Below are 21,458 nucleotides of genomic sequence, written 5' to 3'. Positions count from 1 at the left end.
TTCCGGCTCCACTGTGATGTGAGCCCTGAGGGTGACGGGGAGACAGCAGAGGTGACACCTAGCAGCGTCCTCCTCCCCACGTCACAGGCCTCAGCTCCGGGGCAGGGAGGCGGGTGCGGCCAGCATCAAATTGAGCCTCAACCCATTTTCAAGAACAGGACACTGAGGTCTTGAAAGGAGGAGCGACTTGCCCAAAGTCAGATCCAGAAGTCACATAACCTGATTCCCAGCCTTCATCTCGACTGTAGTCACACAGTCTGCTGACCTGCTTAAAGGGACGATAGCTTCCTGGGGGCATGCAGTAGATGGTACTTTCCAAAGTTGGCCAGGAATCACCTGCCATCTCACATGCTCTTCTTACAATGAGACCTGGCCGCTCCCCCATCTAGAGGTGGGGGCCTGTGTGCGCCCACCCCTTGCACCCAGAAGACCTTCGTGGTTCCCTCAATCAGAAGAGGGTGGCAGGAGTGACTCTATGTGACTCTGGGACTAGGTCCTAAAAGGTGACACAGCTTCCACCTCATGCGTGCTCACTCTTAGAGACCAGCCATCACGCTGTGAGGAAGCCCAGGCAGCTCGGGGAGACCAGGTGGGGCTGTCAACCCTGGCTGAGGCTCCAGCCAGAGGCCAACGCGCTAACCACCCGACACGTGAGCAAGGACCCTGAGTGAAAACCACCCAGCTGAGCCCAGCCAACGCCCGGGCCTGTGAAACATAACAAAGTACTGTTGCTGTTTTATGCCACTAAATTCAGGGTGGTTTGTTACAGAGTAACAGATAAGCGTAGCAGGGCATGGACCACACTTTTTCACATACTGCTGTGTCCCCAGAACGAAGCGCAGTATAAAAACGGTGCTTAATAAATATCTATTGGAAGAATAAATGGGACGCAGGTGAAATTAAAGCCCAGGGTCTGCCTGACTCCAAAATGAGGCTCTCCTTCCATTACCATGTTGCCTCCACCATCAGATTCAGGCTGTAAGTCAAGACAACCTCTTTGAGCCTTGAGTCCCACAAGAGAAAAGGAACAGCTGGGAGAAGAGTCGGGGTACCCGGGCAGAGAAGGCCCCACACCCCAGAACTGCAGAAAGCACAATGGGAGGAGGAAGGCAGCTCTTTGAGACACCCCGAGGCACACACACCCAGGAGAGAAGAGACAGGAATTCTATCCAGATCCCAGAGGGGACCAGAAATCAGAAATTCCCCATAAAGCATCAGGGACCGTCCAGTGGGAGAGGCTGCTTCTCAGGCCCCACAGGGAGCCTGAAGAGTCAGGAGATCCCCACGTGGGCCTGTCCGCCTCCCCTGGGCTCGGTTTACCCCCAGAGCACCCCAGGGTCTGCAGTCACTCGGGGGGGTATGACTTGTTCAGTGCGATCCCCTTCTCCACAGAACAGCCTGACACCTAATGTTTCTGATGGGGACACTCCACTGTCACACACCCACACCCGTGCACACAAACACCTATGAACAGCAGACGTGAGGGCCGGAGACATCTTAGCTCCTCCTCTGTGCCAGCCGGGGGCTGGATCCCCTGGGTGCTCACGCATGGCTGCTGCCCTTGTGAACTTTATACACATGCAAAACACACTCACATGAACACACAAAAACACACACATGCACACACTCATACACATCTACATGCAAGACATGTAAACATATGTGCATGCACGTACACACACCACACACACACACACCCCTATGTGCACAAACACACATATATACACACATTCACAGACACACATACACACTTGTCTAACTTCTCCAACCCAGCTCCTCCCAGAGCAGGGAGATGAGAAAATGGGGCCTCTCTGAACACACTCTAGGGCACGGGTTTCTGAAACTTACACTGGGAGCATCCGTCACCTCCTCCAGGCTGATGCCCCACAGATCCTTTCATCACCCACAAAAGCAGCCTCAGCCTTTTGCTGAGGTTCAGGCCAAACCCAGCAGAACCACAGCTGAAAACTGCTCCCACTGCAATTTCATCCGTTAGCAGCTGACTAACCATGAACAAAGCATCAAATGAACGCTCCAAAGGCTTCCCATCCCTCTCAAAATAAAATCCAAACAGCCCCCCCGGCCCATAGGTGACTGTCCCGGCTCTCAGAGGCCATCCCTCAGCCCCCTCCTGCCTCTCGCTTCTCCAGCCACACTAGCCTTTCCTGCTGTTCCGGCGACATTCACGGCAGCTCTGCCCCAGGGCCTTTGCACTTGCCACCCCTCTGCCTGGAACCTCTTTCCCTGGGTATCTGCTTGCCTGGCTCCCTCACTCCTTCAGGTCTCTGCTCCAATGAGGTTTCCTGGAGGCGGGGGGGAGGCAGGCTTCCCTGATGGCTTTTATCAAAACCACACACGACCCCAAACCATCATCTCTACCTCCTTTCCCCACTATTCTTCCCAGCCTTTACCACCACCTGACTGATAGGATATATACTTGGCTCCTGGGTTACTGTTTGTGCCCCTGCCCATGAAAACATAAACCTCAAGTGGCAATAACTCTGCTTTATTCACTGCTACAGCCCTGTGTCCAGATTGAGGCCTGGCACTCAGCACTAGACAGAAGGAGGGAGGAAAGAAAGGGGAGGAATGAGGAAGGCAAAGAGGATGGACGGAGGCAGAGAGGGAGAAAGAAGACAGGCAAGGGTGATAAATAACCGTGTTCACTTTCCTGCTACCAGCAGAAGGGCGGCCATCCCCACCCGGCCCACTCAGATCCTTCTACACAAGCAGGATTTCCCTCAAGCGGACGGAAGAGACCCAGGGTCTCAAACTCAAACCCCCCATGGGCCAGGCACGTACACAGGTGACGGAAGCAAGACTGTCTAATGAAGCAGGGAGTGGTGAGGACTGTGGAAGGAAACCAGGGCAATGCTCCTCAAATCTGGCCAACCGCTGCCATGTGGGATAACAGCCCTACTGCTGCCAGAACTTCTCATTTTTCTAGAAAATCTGGACAGTTTGAACTTATATGAAATTTCCTGATTTTTAAAAGTTCACTCACACTGTCTAAAACCACTACGCCAACCAAATGAGACAACGGGCTGGAAAACACAGCAGTTAACAACTGTGAATCAGATTCCCTCCTTAAATCCCCCGAGCCACGTCTACGGCTCAGTTTTTCCAACGGTAAAGTGGAGAGGATAATGTTACGTATCGCCAGGTGTTCAGGGAAGACAGAAGGAGCTCCTAGATGGACGATACTGGCTCAAATCAACGTTAGCTGGCACTGTGCATTCTCTCTTGCATACGCACATGCACACACACGTGTCTGTGCTCATCTGTGATCACACTTACGGGATCGTGGATGGTTTCGGAGAACAGGGGTGAGCGGTCTGAGAAGCAGGACAACACAAGCTGGATCAGCACGAGGGAGAAGTAAATGTAGAAAGTGACATCGCGAAAGACGTCGACTTGGGCATCCTGAATGAGAGGGAGGGAAGGAGGAAGAAAACATCACTTTCTGGAAGCAACCTGTGGAGGCTGGGGGAGCAGACAGCAGGAGGCCCACTCTCTCAGCCTGCAGGCCTGACGGCAAGCTTTCCCACCCTGACCCTACCCCCTGCAAGATAACAGAAGACAAGCAGTTACGTCACAGCCTGGTCCACACTGCCTGGTCCAGGCAGCCGACACGGCGGAGGAGCCCCAGGCTTGGGAGTAGCACAGACCTACCTTCAAGGCCTGACTCTGCTCATTCTGGCCATGGGACTTAACCTCTCTGTGCGTCAGTTTCCCCATCTACAGACAGACCAGTGGTTCTCAAGTGGGCGTGACTTTGCCTCCGGGGGAACATCTGGTAGTGTCTAGAGACACTTCTGTTCAGGAGTGGGAGGCTACTGGCACTGCCCCGCACATCCGACAAGCACAGGACAGTCCCACAAAACAAAGATGTCTTGGGCCCCAAATGTCAATGAGTGCTGAAGCTGAGAGACCCTGTCAGGGTAATTGTGAGAAGTCAGTAAGATTATTCACGGAAACGACTCAGTCCCCGGCCTGGCACTTTGTAAACACCAACTCAATAAATGTCAGCTGCCTGCAATGTACACTGCAGGTGCTCAACAAACATTCAGTTACTCTTCCTTCCTTTGCCTGATGCCAGTTCCTGATTAGCCCGAAGGTGACAGGGAACCACGTGACAGTCTGAAAGAGCACGCTCTTCTGAATCCCTAGGAGCAGCGGATGGCAGCCAACGAGAGCCACTTTCCAGCCAGAGCAGCACCAAGGCAAAGTGGGGACGAGTCTAGGGTCCCCAAGCCACCACCCTGCAAACATTGCTCCCTGCTCTGCTCTGTTCCAGACAATAGACACTGAGCGCCAACCTGCCTGGCTGTTACCGCTGACAGAGGTTCAGAGGGTGGCGTGCATCTGCCCGTAGCTCCTGCCCGAGAGCTACACAGACACATGGGGCCCTGAGGAAAGAAGGTTCTAGAACAAAGGTTGCACAGGCGAGGGAAATCCTCAGGAAAGAAGCTGGGCCCGTGCAGTAGCCATCCCCTGGTTCCCATGGAAACGCATGGTCTCCACAAAAGCCAGAAGGAACAAGCATCTTCCAGGAGATGCTGACGGAAGACGCAAAATGAGGCCACCACTTACCTCTTTTAAGGCAGTCATGATTTTGGATCTCAGGATGGCCAGGGCACACAGTAGGGCTATAAGCCAGAAAGTGAGCATGATTCCTGAGGACTGAACTCCCCTCCTTCTCTCGATCTGAATTAAAAAGGTAGCAAGCAGCTGGAAGAGAAAAGCATACAACAGGAGTCGTCAGGAGAAGGCCAGGCTCCCAAGGCTCCCACAGTCCAGAGTCTGGCAGATGCAAGGCCTGGAGGAGGGCTGCTGTCGGGCGTGGGAAGCACTGGGAACAGCCTGGGAAGGACCTGGCTCCAGTCCCAGCTCTGCTCTCGCCTTGCTGGGTGACCCTGGACAAGTCACCGAACCTCTCTGAGCCTCTGCTGCCTTGTCTGCAAAATGCGGATGACAACAGTATCCAACTCAAGAGCTGTGGGAATCTAACAGACCAGGTACAGACCCAGGACAGGATGGAAAAGTCAGGGGAAAGCTCAGTTTACGACAGAGATCGGCACACTTTTTCTTAAACAACTGGAGAGTAAATATTTTAGGCTTTGTGGGCCATGGAGTTTCTTTCACAACTACTCAAGTCTGCACTGCAGTGTGAAAGCAGCCTTACACGATACATGAAAGAGTGGACACGGCTGTGTGCCAATAAAACTTTATTTACAAAAACAGGTGGCAGGCCGACCCTCGATTTAGATCAGGAAATCCAGCCCTGATACTGACTGGTTCTTGTGCCTTGGGCATCAGTGGTTAACTGCTCCCCTTTATTGAGCTTCTCTTATCTCCGCCACACAGGAGGCATTCACACGCACCGACTCGGTGCAGCCTGTTTTCAACTGTCTTCAACCCCAGTTTGCAGATCAGGAAACTTACTTAACCTGCTACTGTCACACGCCTGTCTTCAGGAAACTTCATTAGAACAACCGTGGTGGGAGGATTGGGATTTTATTTCATTCCTGATACCCGGAGCTATGACTTCCATTTTACACGTGACTTAGAGATCAGGAAGAGAAAATAAACAATGAAACTGTGTTTCCTTGAAAGAAGGAAATGCCACGGCCATTCCCCAGACAGGCGGCCCTCTGAAGGCAGACCCCAACGCCAGTCACAGTCACGAACCTGACTCCCGTGGAGCTACGGGCACCCAGGGCACCTCCCCTCATCCCCCAGCTGCTTGAGCCAGAGACACGTCTGTCTGTCCTCATCTGTCCTCCTCGGCGCCCCATCTCCCTCACTCCCTGCATCTATCCATCAGCAACTCACACTGGCTCTGCCAACAAGGCCCACCCTCAGCTTACCTGCTGCTCACCCTGGTCTCAGCCTCCATCCCCTAACGCCAGAGGACCCCCTACTGGCCTCCCAGCTTCCACTCCTGCACCACAATCCATTCTCCACTTGGAGGCCACGGTCAGCTCTTAAGTATGCACAGCCTGGCATGCCCTTGCTCAGAACCTTTGCCTTTAGGACTGGGGGGTTTTAACCTGGGGTCCAAGGACAGGCTCTGGATAGAACCCAGGGGTCCATGAACTTAGATGGGAAACAATTACAGTTTCACTTTCCCTTATTAGCACCACCAATGACACGTGAAAGCAACACACCACAATGGCATCAGCAGTGCCTGGGGCTCTGTCATCCTATCTGAAAATAGACAGCTGAAGGCACTTCCCTGGCGGTCCAGTGGTTAAGACTCCGTGCTTCCACTGCAGGGGCATGGGTTCGATCCCCAGTTGGGGAACTAAGATTCTACATGCTGCACGGCGGCAGCCAAAAAAAAAAAAAAGGTACCTGAAGATGTCTCTGACTATCACGTATGGTCAATTGCTATTTGGAAATTAAGGAGGCATCAGTCACAGCTGCTGGTAGGTCTTGATTTGAAATGTATTCATAAAGAAGCACATATATTTTTATTTTGCGTTTTAATCTTTTCATAACTGTGATTAAAGATAACTGGTTTCCCAGTCCAAATGTACTGCACCCGAAGAACGGATAAACAGTGCGTGCGGAATCCATACAATCAAACACGCTGAGTGACTTTAAAAAAAAAAAAAGATCTTTGGAACCGCAGGGCCTGAGACGTCAGACTCAAACTGCTCCAGCCTTCATGGTTCCATTCACATGACATTCTGGAAAAGGCAAAGCGACAGGGGCAGAAAACACAGCAGCAGTAGGCGGGCGGGGGGCAGGGTAAAGAGGTGGAGAGAAGGGCTGGGGCGGCACCAGGGAACTTTTGGGGGTGATGGAGCTGTTCCGTATCTTGATTGTGGACATGGTACTCACCTGACAATATTTGTTTATCAAAACTCATGAATTGCTCAAGGAAAAAAGTGAATTTTACCCTATGTAAATTAAACCTCAAGTAAAAATATAAATGTACATCACAAAATCTTCACATGTATACATATGTGTGTGTGATTGGTTTCCTTTGTAAGCCTACGTGTTCTGTGATTATTCTGAGGAGACCAGATTGGCAAAGAAGAAAGGGGTCCATGGCACAAGAAAGGTTTAGAACCCACCTTCAGGAATGAAGAACAAGACAAAACCCACTAAGCCTGAAGCTCGAAGTCCTTCGGGGTCAGTCCTCTGCCCTTCCTGCCATTCCTGCTCCCCTGCTCTCCCCTCCTTACTGTCTCTGCCCCAGCCACACAGGCCAACTCTCACTCTCTCTCTCCGACCCCAGGACTTCTGCACATGCTATTTTCTCCAACTGGATCATCCTCTACCCCCAGCCCCTTCAACTTTTTAACATCCTGCTCATCCTTTAGGCCTCAGCCCCATCATCCCTTCCTCCCTACCCCCCGCCCCGCCAAGACCACATCAAATCCACCTAACACAGCTGTATTTCTGGATTTCTACTGTGAAATCATTTCATTTCTAAATGCCAGCCACTACTTCTGGTCTCCACAGTGCCAGCCCCTACTTACCATGGTGATGCCCAAGAGGGTTGGGCTGACCAGAAACACTGGGGCCAGGAGCTTGCCCAAACTTCTTTCCCAGAAAGAGTAGAAGAGGTCTGCCCAGCAGACGGTCCATAGCAAAAATCCCAAGGCCTGGAAGAGAAGTACATACACATCTTACAACGGACAGCGACGGAACCTCCCCCAGCACCTGTGCAAAAATCTCAGCCTTGGGGGCACCAGCCACCCCCTAAACCATCAGCTGTGGTCTTCAGGTACAGCATGTATCCTCTGGAACACAGACAAGCCCTAGGTAGGGTGAGCCAGCACCTGGGCCGTCCCACACTGGTCTGTATCTCTCCTGCACCACAGGCACAACTCTGTGTGGTCACTATTCTTCCCAGCACCTGAAAACGCAAGTCTGGCTCATCTACATCTGTAACCCCAGCAGCCTGCACAGGGCGCCTCTCACGATGACCATTCATCCAACCAAAATCTACTGGGGTCCTACTGTGGGCCACATACCTGCCAAGGTGCCAAGGGGATAACAGAATAAAACAGACAGAAGTCACTGCCTTCATGGAGCTGCGATTCCAGTGGAAGGAAACAGGCAAGAAACAAACTGAAAAATACATACTATAATGCCAGCAAGAAGTAATATAAGGAGAAATAAAACAGATTAGATAGGGTGGTCAGAGAAGGCCTCTCCCATCAGGTGACATCTGGGTAAAGAGCCAACAGTGACTATTGGAGGGAAAGAACAATTCAGGCAGAGGGCAAGTGCAAAGGTCCTGAGGTAGGAATGCGTTCAGTAAGGTTGCGGCTGCTGTGGCATGAGCCGTGGGTGTGGCAGGAGATGGCTGAAGAGGAGCCTGGAGCCAGACCAAGCGGGGCCACTGTGAGGACGTCCAGGTTTTATTCCCTATAATGAGAAGCCACTAGAGTTTTTTTGAGCAAGGCACGGATAAAATCTGATTTACATTTTAAAGGGAGATGTTGTTCCCCAAGAGAAGTACAAAGCGCTTCCAGAAGTCTAAGAGGAAGACATCAGGTCCAGCTGAGGATAGGGGAGCAGACAGCATGTTGAGATAGGCTCGGATTGTGGTCTGAACGAGACAGGTTTGGACGGCGGTATTATAAGCAAGGGGACAGCTTCAGTAAAATCACTCAAGTTTTCCTGTTTGCCAAGGGCTTATGGAAATAAATTTTGGGAAATGTGGCTTAAAAAAGGACTGAGACACATGCTAAGTCAAAAGGAGAAAGTGGAATGAGGAGCAGGTATACACATGCCCTTCACGTGTCTCCCCCAGAAAGCTCATCCTTATGAGGGGAAAACCAGCACCTGCACAGCAGAGAAACCAGACACGCTGACCAGAGGAACAAAATTAAGCCGATCACCGAGGGGCAGACGGACACCACGCGGCCTTAGATGTAACCAGAGAAGGACCCCACATCCCTTTTGTAGTTTTCCAGCCAGACAGGCATTACCTGAATCTAATCATGAGGGAACATCGTCCCAACGCCCAAGTTGAGGAACTGACTCTAAACTAACTGGCCCACGCGCTCCAAATATGCCAATGTCATAAAACACAAAGAAAGGTGAAAAGTTCTTCCAAAATTACAGAAAAATAAAGAGTGTGACTAGAGGCAACACATGACCTTGAAGTGAGGGGAGGGGGAGGGGGGTGCTAGAAAGGACAGTATTGAGACAAGTGACAAAACTGGAATATACACAGTAGGTTTTTTTTTTAAGTATTGTGTCCATGTTAAATTTCCTGAATTTACTGTACTGTTGTTATATAAGAGAATATCCCTGTTTTGAGAAAAGATACACTGAAGAATCACAGGTAAAGGGGTGTGGTGGATGCTAGCTTTTCCCAAATGATTCAGAAAAACATAAATAATACGTGTATATGGAGAGAGCAAAAGAGAAGGATGAGGTTAAAATGTTAAATGTGGCAAAATATTAAAAATCGGTGACTATGAGTCACGGGTATACAGGGCTGGGGAGTGCTTAGTATCATCCTTGCAACTTTTCTAGAGTTTGAAACTATTTCAAGATAAAAACTTTTTTAAAATTAAAAAGACATCCTTGGGACTTCCCTGGTGGTCCAGTGATAAAGAATCCGCCTTACAATGCAGAGGATGCGGGTTCGATCCCTGGTCAGGGAACTAAGATCCCACATGCCATGGGGCAATTAAGCCCATACGCCACAACTAGAGCCCATGTGCCACAAACTACAGAGCCCACGCACCCTGGAACCCGCACGCCACAACTACGGAGCCTGTGCACCCTGGAGCCCGTGCACCACGACAAAGAGCCCGCATGCCTCAACGAAGATCCTGCGTGCCGCAACTAAGACCTGACACAGCCAAAAGTAAATAAAATAAATAAATAATAAATCTTTAAAAAAAAATAAAAAGACATCCTTGGTCAGGCAGGAAGACCTCCGGATAATCTCGTGAGATAGATCCTATCACCCCCACTATAATCATGGGAGAACTGAGGCTCAGGGAAGTTAAGATATTTGCTCAAAGAAAAAACTTTCTATTTCTTTGATTTTGTTCCTATAAAAGATGGTGGACGTTCACAAAACTTACTGTGATAATCATTTCACGATGTAAGTCAAATTATTATGCTGTACACTTAAACGTACACAGTGCTGCATGTCTATTTTATCTCAATAAAACTGGAAGGAAAAAAGAAATTTGCTCAAAACCACACAGCTAGTAAGTGACAGAGCCGATATCTGAACCCACGTCTGAACTCAGAGCCCCAGCCTTTACCCACCACATTATTATTCTGTCTCCCAGTAAAAGGAACTCAGGGCCAATTAAGCAGAAGGAACATGTCAGTTTTCACAACCACCATTCCCCACCCCAGCACACACACACCCACAACACACACATCATGATAAACTCCCACGTGACTTACAGTTTTGGCTTTGTTGAGATGTGTCATCTGAATGTAGCCCCGGTCATGGCGGGAGAGATAGAGGAAGTAGAAGGGGAAGCAGGCCCAAAGGTAAGAGCAAGGCACCCACACGAGGACGGTGTTCTGAAAGCACTTGGTGAAGTCGGGGCTGCTGGTATTCCACGTGACATTCCACTCCTGAGGACACAAACAGGCACAGGTCAACAGGACGTCCCCAAGAGCTTGGACAAGGGGCCCATGAAGAGTTCAAAACTAGCTGTCATGGGGTTTAAGAACAACGAGGCCCCACCAGGCAGAACAGGCAAACTGGAAAGATTAGTAGCCAGAAAGACTACAAACAAGGAACAACGAACAAACGTATATCTCATCTCACCTAACGGACAAGTTCTGGGACCTGTGGTAAGTTCCATTATTGTACGAAAGATGGAGACTGCCATTTAAAGGAATCCTAAAGGGTATTCTGTAAACTGACACGTCGTTTAGTCATATAAATCATTCCTACTTTACAATCTTGGGAACTAAGAGCTTTCTATTATTCTTCTTCATTGTCATCACCATGATCCCTGTAGCACTGCCATCAATGTCATCAGCATCACCACTATCGTGATCACTTTCATCAGCACCATCAGCATGGCCATCATGGCCATCGGCATCACCACCTTCAGCAGCAGCAGTAGCAGCATGGATAACATCCAAATTGCAGTTCTATGTTCTAGGCCCTATTCTAAGTCCTTTATGTGTATTACCTCCTTTAATTCTATAATTACTTTATCATTCCTTTTTCAGGGGGGAAAACTAAGGCACAGAGAGGTTCAGTGATTTGCCCAGTATCTCACAGTTGGTAAGATCTGGAGCCAAACTCAAACTCAGGGAATTCAGCTCTGGAGTTCCTGCATTTAACCACTAAGCTATCCAGCCTCAGAAACAAATTTGTTTTAATTACTTTTAATTTTTTAATAAGCCACCTGTACTTCATTAGAGACACGCCAAATAGATAAGTAGATAGATACATACATAAATAGACCAGGTATATCTGTATCTGCCCAAGAATAAACTTCAGACTTCCGTAATGGAAAATTTAATTCAAGTCCTGATCTGACCACTGAACCATTATACAACTTTGGGAAAAGTTATTACCCTATCTTGGGTTCTCAATTTCCTATCTCTACCATAATTAGGTGGGATGAAATTAGAGGTCTGAAACAGGTGGCTCCCAGGCTGATATGGCTCACAGATTGTTTGCTGTTACTGTTGTTGGTGTTTTAAGCATGCTTTTTTTTAAAAAAAAAATCTTATGTTAGCTGCCAACATTTAAAGATCAGGAAATTTCATGTAAAACTTGGATTTCCAGTGTCTCTTTTAAAAAATCAGAAAATCTGGCAGCACTGGGCCCATATTCCCACCTTACAACCATTGGGAGGAGCTAGAAGTAGCCAGCCTTTGGATAAGGTCCATGCGGTCCAGCTGGCCAGTCCCCATGCAGCCCCCTTCCCCCAGCACTCTCTCCCCACCACTGGATGATGTGCTCTCCAGACACCTCCAGACAGCTCCGGTTCCAACAGCCTTCCCACAATCAGATAAGTGAGACCACCAAGGAACTCCAAGGAACCTGGATTCTTACAACTCCATGCAAGTTTTAAAGCCACATCAAAGAACGTTATAGAAGAGAAAATGATGGGAACAAGCAGACCATTTCACTTAAAGATACATTTGATGATCAATCAAAATATATGTTCCGAGTTTTTCAAAAGAGTTGTGCACAACACTGTGAGTATACTTAACACTACTGAAGTGTACACTTAAAAATGGTTAAGATGGTTGAAAAAAAGGATTTGACTTGAAAAAGAGGGAGCGAGAAAGACCTAGGTATTAAGTACCCAAACTGGTTCTTCAGAGGTTTAATTATTCTGTGATATAAATGGTTATTTTTCCAGAACAAAGAACAAGGAATCATTGAAAAGTAAACTTTAAAAGGTCAACATACACCAAGGGATTTAGCCAGGAAACTTCTAGACACAAAGAAACCCTTAAAAGGACAAAGGTCATGCCTCTGGACTTGGGCACTGGAAGACAGCCTTGGAAATAAGAATGAGCATGGAGAGGAGTCGTTTATATCAAAGACTATTTTAATTGGTTTCACTTATAATTCTTAAGGTGATGGTGAAAATGGGGATTAAACTGTTGGTGGTTATTATATACAAAGCAGTTTCTGGGCAGTTGCCAGAAAAAGCTCATTCCAAAGGCATCTGCCTTTCTAGTAAGAAAAGAATGCTGGGACTTAATATACACAGTTAGGTATACAGGAAGCTCGGTTCCTATGTGAATCAATTCAATAATCTGATCCTTACCCCAATTATTCCTTGCCTGGACTCCTGCAGTAGTTTCCTGGCCGTTCCCTGCTTCCAGCCCCTCCGGGCCCCACTTAGTCCTCCCCACCACAGCCAAATTTATCTTATTTATCTATGCATCCATACGTGCATCAGATATGAACTCAGCCATGAACCCATCCATCCATCCACCCACCCACCCATCCATCCATGTACCAACTCATCCATCCATCTACCATCTATGCATTCACCCACCCCCACTACCCATGCACCCATCCATCCATCCACCCACCTACCCACCCACTGACTCATCCATCCATCCATCCACCCACTTACCCACCCACTGACTCATCCATCCATCCACCCAACTACCCATCCACTGACTCATCCATCCATCCATCCACCCACCCATCCACCGAGGTATTCATCCATGTCTCTCTTTGTATTAATTTACTTTTAATGGGTAATACATTTACTTTACGTGCTAAAATTTTCCCAAACTACACAAAATGGTACACTGTGAAAAATAAATCCTCCCTCCTGAACTCACAGCACTCCCCTCCTAAACCACAGGCAAAACTACCATGGCTAACACCTTGTATATTCTTCCAAATATAGCTTACCTACTTTGCTTCCCCAAAAGGTACCATAATACATACCAGTGCCATGCCTTGCTTTTTTTACTTAACATTAGAAACTGATCTCTATCAGTGCCACAGATCTACTTTATCCTTGATAGCTTAATTTTATTTCTTTTGAAAAAAGGGTAGAAGTCACAAGCCACCTTCCATTCCTGGTCCTTAACCTCCCAGTTCCTCTCTCTAGAGGTGACAGTATCGGTTTCTTGTGTATCCTTCCAGAAACTATTTTATGCATCTATAACAAAAATAAATACGTATTTTCTGTTATCAAATGGAGGGAAACATACTCCACACATCCTGCGCTGTACCTTCCTTTCATCTCTTAATAACAGATCTGAAAGATCATCCTGCTCTGCACACTTCCTCATTCTTTGTTCCAGCTGCTTTGTATTCCATTGTATGGATGGACTTGACCTTATATCATCAGCCTCCTGCTGACTGGGCACTGGGCTGCTCTTACAAACAATGAAGCCGTGAATAAATAACCTAATAAGTGCCTCATTGCACACAAAGCAAGCATGTTTGTAAGATAACTTTCTAGAAGTAGACCTGCTGGATCAATAGGTGTATGCATTTAAAATGTATACAGACACTGCCTCCAACGGGTACCATCAGTTTATACTGCACCTAACAAGGTACAAGGGTAACTACTTCCCATACCACAGTATATTAAAAGCTTTTGATCTCTGCCAATCTGATAGTGGAACATATCTCCCTGTAGCTTAACTTCCTTTTCTCTTTACGATGAGTGAAACTGAAAATCCTGCCATTTTTTGCATTTAAAAGCAGTCAGGTTCTCCTCCTTAGGGGAGAAGTTATAGGCTTAAATACTTGTGATATTAAGTGGGACAGATCTGATCACCCCCGCCTGCCAATAGTGGCCCTGACCACAACTGTTGCTATTGGGTAACAACCTCCAATAGCTCCAGATCACCTTTCAGAGCCGATCCTTGCTGCGGTTCATGAGGCCTTCCACATTCAAGCCCCATCTGTTTCTTCTACAATTTCTCCCGCCCTGTTCCCCAATGTGTCAAGTCCACTATTCACTCAAAGGAGGATTTATCAAGCCTGTGTCAGGCACTGCTCAAGGCACTGGAGATTCAGGAAGGTTCCCTGGTGCCTTAAGGTGCCTTAAAGGTCCCTGCCTTTAAGGCATTCCCCAATTGCTAGTCAAATGAATGGTTCTTTGGGGATGCCTTGCTAGAAGCTCTTCTTGCACTGTCTTTCCACAGTAACAAACTCCTATTCATCCTTCAAAACCCAACTCAGATACCTCCTTTAAGAAGCCTTCTTCTTCACTCCCCAAACCATCAGGACACCCCCTGTACATTGCAATGATTTTCTCACGTGTCTGTCAATACCTCTGTCCTGCAAGGACCACACAAGGACCTCAGTGCCAGGACTGTGTGGTATTTACTTTTGACTCATCTCCTCCTCACCCAGCAGGTATCCAAAGGTTACTGAGTAAACAAATGGCCCAAACCATGTCTCCCCTCCCCAGCATTATTTCCTACTTTTTTTAAAATAATTTTTTAAATTAATTTATTTTTTATTATTTATTTATTTATTTTTGGCTGCATTGGGTCTTCGTTGCTGTGCACGGGCTTTCTCTAGTTGCGGTGGGCTAGAGCAGGGGCTACTCTTTGTTGCGGTGCGCAGGCTTCTCATTGCAGTGGCTTCTCTTGTTGCGGAGCACAGGCTCTAGGCACGTGGGCTCAGTAGTTGTGGCACACGGGCTCAGTAGTTGTGGCTCACGGGCTCTAGAGTGCAGGCTCAGTAGTTGTGGCACATGGGCTTAGCTGCTCTGCGGCATGTGGCATCTTCCCAGGCCAGGGCTCGAACTCGCGTCCCCTGCATTGGCAGGCAGATTCTTAACCACTGCGTCACCAGGAAGTCCCCCTACTTTGTTATTTAAAAGCAATCCAATTGGGAGATTGGGATTGACATATATACACTAAGACGTATAAAATAGATAACTAACAAGAACCTACTGTATAAAAAAATAAAATAAAGTAAAATTCAAAAAAAACAAAACCAAACAATCCATCCAGGTAGAACCTGGCTATGACCCTGGCTTTCTGGTCTGATAGATGTGGATTAAAATTCAGGCCCTGACCTCATGTGAACCTGGGCAGGTCACTTAACTTCTCCAAGCCTCAATCTCCTTAGCAGTGTGGTCAGGAAAACACACAGGCCTGGAAAAAGTATCAAATGGGCCCATCCTCTGCACCAGCTGGCATGGTCTAGAGTTGGTAAGTGATGGCTATTAGTTGCAGAGACCAATAATTAGTAATAATCTCCACCACTAACCGCAGCACCGCCCAGACTCAGGAAGCTTAAGGGACAAAGACAAGTTCAAGTTAGGAAGTGAGCAAGAGGAGACTGGGGAGCATCTAAGGACACGGAACTCCGGGGAAGGAGAGGTCGGAGAAATGCTTAGCAAAGGAAGGGGTTTATTCTTCAGACAGCAGCTTCCTGCTAAAACCAGGTGGCCAGCCCTGACGGAGAGGGCAGAGACGGGAGGGAGGCGGAAGGACAGGGGGGCATGAAAAGAGGAAATCCGATTGTGACCGTGAACTTGCACCATCCCTGCTGCCACTACCGCCCGCCAATAGTGGTCTTGACCACAACACTGTCACAGCAGTGACGTAACTGGGTCAAAGGCCTCCTGCATGTCCCTCACTTGCTGGGAATTTGATGAATCCTCTGTGCAATCCCCTTGAGAACCCCTGAAGACAGGCAGTGGGGCCCCCTCTATTTGGGGTTTCTGGGGGAAACAGGGAATGCCGAAAGCCACTCTTAAGGAAGAACGACTCACTGAGACTGCCCCGAACCCAGAGATGACAGCTAACCACAGTCTTCCTCCTCAGGTGCTCTACCTCCAAACGCAGGGAGCTTCGGAAATCAAGCTGGTCGGACCATCGTTCCCTGCTTCTGCTAATGGAGCGTCCATCAGCCCAACTACTGGGAAACAAAATTCAGCTCCAGGAGTCTGGAAAACAGTCACCAGCGCTGGCCCAGGCTCTGCACTTCTGGGAACCCGGCCCATGGAAATCTTAGAGAAAGGGCATCCCCTGATCCCCCCAGTTGAGGCTTTTCTTCTCAGGACACCTTCGTCATCCATTTATGTCCCTCTCCCTCCAGTGCTGACATTCGAGGATCTGGGGAATAAGTACAAGTCTGCTTGGCCCACAAGCTTTGGAAGTTCATACAGTTTCTACTGTGTGGTGTCAGGTCGCACCCTTCTCCCTCAGAGGAATAATGACAAGCAGCACATTCTGAGCACGGATGGGCCAGGCACATCACTCAGCCCTCAGAAGAGGCACTGCTGTTATCCCCATTTCACGGATGAGGAAATCAAGGCACCAGGAGATAAGGCATCTTCCCAAAGGCCATGCTGCAGTGGGTTTATGTTGTCCACGCCCCACACACATTTTCCCTTCTCTGGCAACAGCCGCTGGCTCTTGTTCGTAAGCAAATCCTCTCCTCAGCCACATGCTTGGGGCAAAGCTCCAGGGGTAGGTCCTCTTTAGTATCAGCCAGTCAGCAGAGTCCTTTACCCACGTGCTAGTGATTAGCTCCAGAATGGGCACTTGATCCCAGTCAATCCAATCACTACAAGGACACATACTCTCTTGTCCCCAGTGACACGGAGTGAGGATGTGGGGTTGACAGGTGTCTCAGCCATTCATAAGGGAAGCACCAAGAGTTGGGAGTGGAGAGGAAGGGGTGGCACCACCAGGGCAAGTGTGAGAATGAAGCTGACATCGTGAAAGGCAGAGATGAAAGAAACTGATGCTTGGTGTTTTGTGGGCTGCTGGATCAAGCTTCACCTGCAGCCCACCCTCCCACTGGACTTTTCCAATAAATTCACTTTTACACAAGTTTGAAATAAATTTGCTCTCACTTACAATACAAAGCACCCTAGTAATACAAGTTCTGATCCACTACGTCAACTTTTTATACAACAACATGATTCAGAACTTGACACGAGTGAATTTAGGGATACAACATTACTAGAAGCATACTGCTGGATAGGTCACTGTTCTTCTCTGAGGCTCAAAAAGCCCACTGGCAAAATGGAGCTACTACCTTCTCCTCCACAGGAGATCCTAAAAGCCCTAATAAATGTTGATTATGACTATTATTTATAACTGCCTCAGTTGACTTTTTGGAACCCACTTCTCTTCCTATTCTCTTTCCCAATCACTCCTCCTCCCCTCCCCAAAAGACTATCTGTCTCCTTGTCCCTTTTCTTACAGGTCCAATTTCCTTCTCTGTTCGCTGTGTGACCTTAGACAAGTTATTTAACCTCTTTGAGCCTTACCTATGACTAACGGCTAATACCTATCTCCTAAAACTATTCTGCAGTTTAAATAAAATTACATACATACAGCTCAGTGTCATATCTTAACGCTCAATAAAGGACTATTGTCACTAATCTTAATTCTTACATCAGTAATAAAAATAAATGAAGTTTATAGCATTATACTCTTAATACGACAATCTTATATTGTTATCGATAATAACAACACCTAGCTTTAACTGAGCACTAACTGTATGCCAGCTATTGCTTCCATGCACTTTATGTGAATTAACTCAATCTTCATGATCACCCAGAAAGGAGGTTCTGTTTTGATCCCCATTTGGTAGATGAGGAAATTGAGACACAGAGAAGTCAAATAATTTGCCTAAGATCACACAGCCTGTAAGGGATGAGGCTGGGGCTCAAACCTAGGAAGCCTGACTACTGAGCCACCCCACCCCTGACGCCAACTCCTAGTGATGGGCAATATAAGAATTCTAACAGAGCTTTCTGGAGCACATGCCTTCACCCACAGGGAATCTGGGCCAAGAGGAAGATGTGAATCCCCAAAACACCACCAAATTCAGAACCAATTACCTGTATTAGTTTCCTACAGCTGCTGTTACAAATTACCATAGATTTCGTGGTTTAAAATGACACAGACTTTTTCTTATCATATAGTTTCAGAGGTCAGAAATCTGAAATGGGTCTGCCTGGGCTAAAATCAAGGTGCTTGCAGGGCTGCAATCCTTCTGGAGAGGAGCACCCAGGTACCAGGTGTCCCCTAGGCCAGAGCCTAAGGTCTCTGCAGGGCTGCCCCTACAGCCCCGGCCTGTCGACACAGCTTCACTTGGCTGGGGCCTGTGGAGACAATGGAAACGGTCCTGCCTGGACCCAGCTGGCCAACCTCGGGACAGGAGGGAAGCTGCAGAGAGGATGATAGGGGAGGCGATTATGAACTTGAACTGCCGCTCAGCATCACCAGCATCCGTGAGCAGAGTTGCTCTGACACTATTGAGTAATGAGGGCCTACTAGTACCAGGCTGTTCCCCCGGGGCCTGAACATCCCTTTTCGCATTCAACTGTCTCAATAACTTACAACCATCAGGTTTCTAAGGCTCAGTGGACAATTTTTTTTAATCAATTTATTTATTTGTTTGTTTGTTTGTTTATTTTTGGCTGCATTGGGTCTTCATTGCTGCACACAGGCTTTCTCTAGTTGCAGCGAGCAGGGGCTACTCTTCCTTGCGGTGCACAGACTTCTCTATGGTGGCTTCTCTTGTTGTGGAGCACGGGCTCTAGGCGCACAGGCTTCAGTAGTTGTGGCTCACGGGCTCAGTAGTTGTGGCTCGCGGGCCCTAGAGCGCAGGCTCGGTAGTTGTGGTGCACGGGCTTAGTTGCTCTGCGGCATGTGGGATTTTCCTGAACCAGAGCTTGAACCATGTCCCCTGCATTGGCAGGCGGATTCTTAACCACTGCATCACCAGGGAAGTTCAATGGACAACTGTTAGTCATGAGATTCCTATGTGCCAATACCATTCGGAGGTAAATAAGGTTTCCATTCTCAGTTTCATTCTATCACAAGAGGTAGATACTAAACAAACAACTCTATGTATGTCTAGGCAACAAATGACCTGACGAAGAATCAAGGGAACAGAGGATCATGGTGGGCACTGGGTGCTACTTTTATATCAGGTGGACAGGAAAGTCCTCTGAGCCAAGATGTCCTCTAAGCGAAGATGTGAAGCAAATGAAGAAATGTGTGCTACCTTCTACTATCTATGGAAAGTGAAAGAGTCAGTAAGGTTCTTAGTATCATGTGCCAGGGCTGATCTAAGGGCTTTACATCACAAACAACTCCAGGAGGCAGGGCTATAACTAAATCCATTTTACAGATACAGAAACTGAGGCCGGGTCACACAGCCTGTAAGCAGTATGGACAGCCAAGAATTTGAATCCCAGCGCAGATGCCTCTATATACGTAGCAAATGTATTGTCTGCAATATTTTATCATATGCATGTACTACTGTTCCCACTTAAAATTAGTATAAAAGAGTATATAGATGTTTGCCTAGGCAGGGAAATTTTCTTAGCAGGGGACAAGAACAACAAAAGCTAACATTTTTGTTAACATGAAGAGTGATTATCTCCAGGGGGTAGGGCTGAAGCTGGTGAGAGGAAGGCGACTACTAGTTTTTGTTTTATTATCTTTTGTACTGTTTGAATTTTTTTACTCCACATGTATTACCTCTAAAAAATAACAAAAACAAAACTAGTTCACACTTTAAATAAATAAATAGCAGCAGCAGGAGTTTAAGAGTAGAAATTTCTAAATGCTGGGCTAGGAATAAAGAGAGAGCACATATTTATTGGGTGCCTATCATAAAAGCACAGTGGCCACACCGGGCCCCATGCTAAGTGTTTTCCAAGCATGAGTCCATTTAAACCTCCCAACAGTCCTACAAAGTTGGGAATGTGAAAACTCCCCCTTTTCAGGTGAGGACTCTGAGGCCCAGGGAGTTCACAGAACTGGTTCAGGCTCACAGAGCCAGGAAGAGTCAGGCAACACGGGGATTTGAACCCATAGAGAGTCTGTCTGACACTTGAGTTCTTAATTCCCGGGCTCCACCACCCGTCAGCCAGGTGCTTGGAGCGCTAAGCGTTTTGCGAGGCCAGTGGCCCCATCGTCCCGCCAGAGGCAGCTTGCAAGGCAACGCTGTCCTCAGGCCTTGGGGATTCCAAGCTCATGGGCACAGAATGGAGAAGCAAAGTGCTGACTCAGACACAGAATCTTCTACAACTCCCCCTACCCATCCACCCAATGTGAGCAATGCAGGATGATGGTTAAGAACGATGGTTCAAGGTCTGGGTCCTAATCTCCTCCGGGTCACAGATACGTGCCCCAAAACAAGGATTCTCAAGCTCAGCACCACTTACATTTGGGGCCAGAACATTCTTTGAGGGGCTGGCCTGTGCACTGTAGGACGTTGAACAGCATCCCTGACCTCCACCCAATAGATACCAATAGCACACATCAGGTTGAATCCTCACAAACCACCTTAGGAGGCAGGTACTATACTTAAACCCATTTTACAGTTTTCTTACAGAGTAAGAAACTGAGGTCACATAACCTTCAAGTGACATACACAGCCAGTTGTGACAGTTAAAATGTCTCCAGAGACTGCTAAATGTGCCCCTGGGGGGCAAAACTGCCCCCACTACCCTAATGCAGTGGCCTTGCCAGGCCCTGGTTTCTTCATCTGTGAAATGAGACTAATTCCAGGACCCACCTATTGTAGAGTGATCGGGAGGGTTAAATGAGATGATCCAAAAGGTTCCAGTTTCAGTTCCTGGCCAAGAGACTAATCAACAAACACAGGTGCAAGCTTTCATTCATTCATTCATTCATTCCATCATGCAATGAGTATGTATTGAGTGCCTACTCCATGCCAAGCTCTGGGCTAATCATGGGGATATGGGAACAAAGCAGGTGCAGACCCTGCCCTCTTAAGACTCACAGTCCATTAAAGACATAAGGTCACAAATCAAAACCTAGTTACAAAGGACAACACTTGCTATGAAGGGGAAGAGCGATGGGACAGAAAGTATCAGGTGAGGATCTGAGAGGATCAGAAGCAGCCAGAGGTCGGAGGAAACGTGTCCAAGGCAGGCGGAAGGGACCCAGGAGCCTGTCCACATTTTCAGAAATGGAGAAGTAAGAGAGGGAGGGAGAGAAAGGATAAAGGGGATAAAAGGAATACAAACAACAGCAATAGCCACAAA

The 21,458-nt window shown here is 47.8% G+C and overlaps 1 protein-coding gene across 3 annotated transcripts in view; it reads right to left on the bottom strand.

The window, feature by feature from the left end:
• The window catches only part of ABCC1 (ATP binding cassette subfamily C member 1 (ABCC1 blood group)), a 131,356-nt gene that overhangs the window by 82,651 nt on the left and 27,247 nt on the right, over nt 1–21,458 (bottom strand). For 2 of the 3 annotated variants that reach the window (XR_013831562.1, XM_079944531.1), the window contains exons 2-5: nt 10,402–10,578; nt 7,494–7,619; nt 4,594–4,731; nt 3,298–3,423 (exon numbers count right to left, since the gene is read on the bottom strand). Coding sequence is in view for 2 of the 3 variants with exons in the window: in XM_079944531.1 (XP_079800657.1) it covers nt 3,298–3,423; nt 4,594–4,731; nt 7,494–7,619; nt 10,402–10,578 (567 nt within the window). In the remaining variant the exon portion in view is untranslated. The remainder of the gene's footprint in view (nt 1–3,297; nt 3,424–4,593; nt 4,732–7,493; nt 7,620–10,401; nt 10,579–21,458) is intronic. The other variant, XM_079944530.1, reaches the window with a different exon arrangement.

This window comes from Stenella coeruleoalba (assembly GCF_951394435.1).
Source record: "Stenella coeruleoalba genome assembly, chromosome: 15".
NCBI classification, from domain to species: domain Eukaryota; kingdom Metazoa; phylum Chordata; class Mammalia; order Artiodactyla; family Delphinidae; genus Stenella; species Stenella coeruleoalba.
This window is presented reverse-complemented; position numbering and strand designations above follow the sequence as displayed.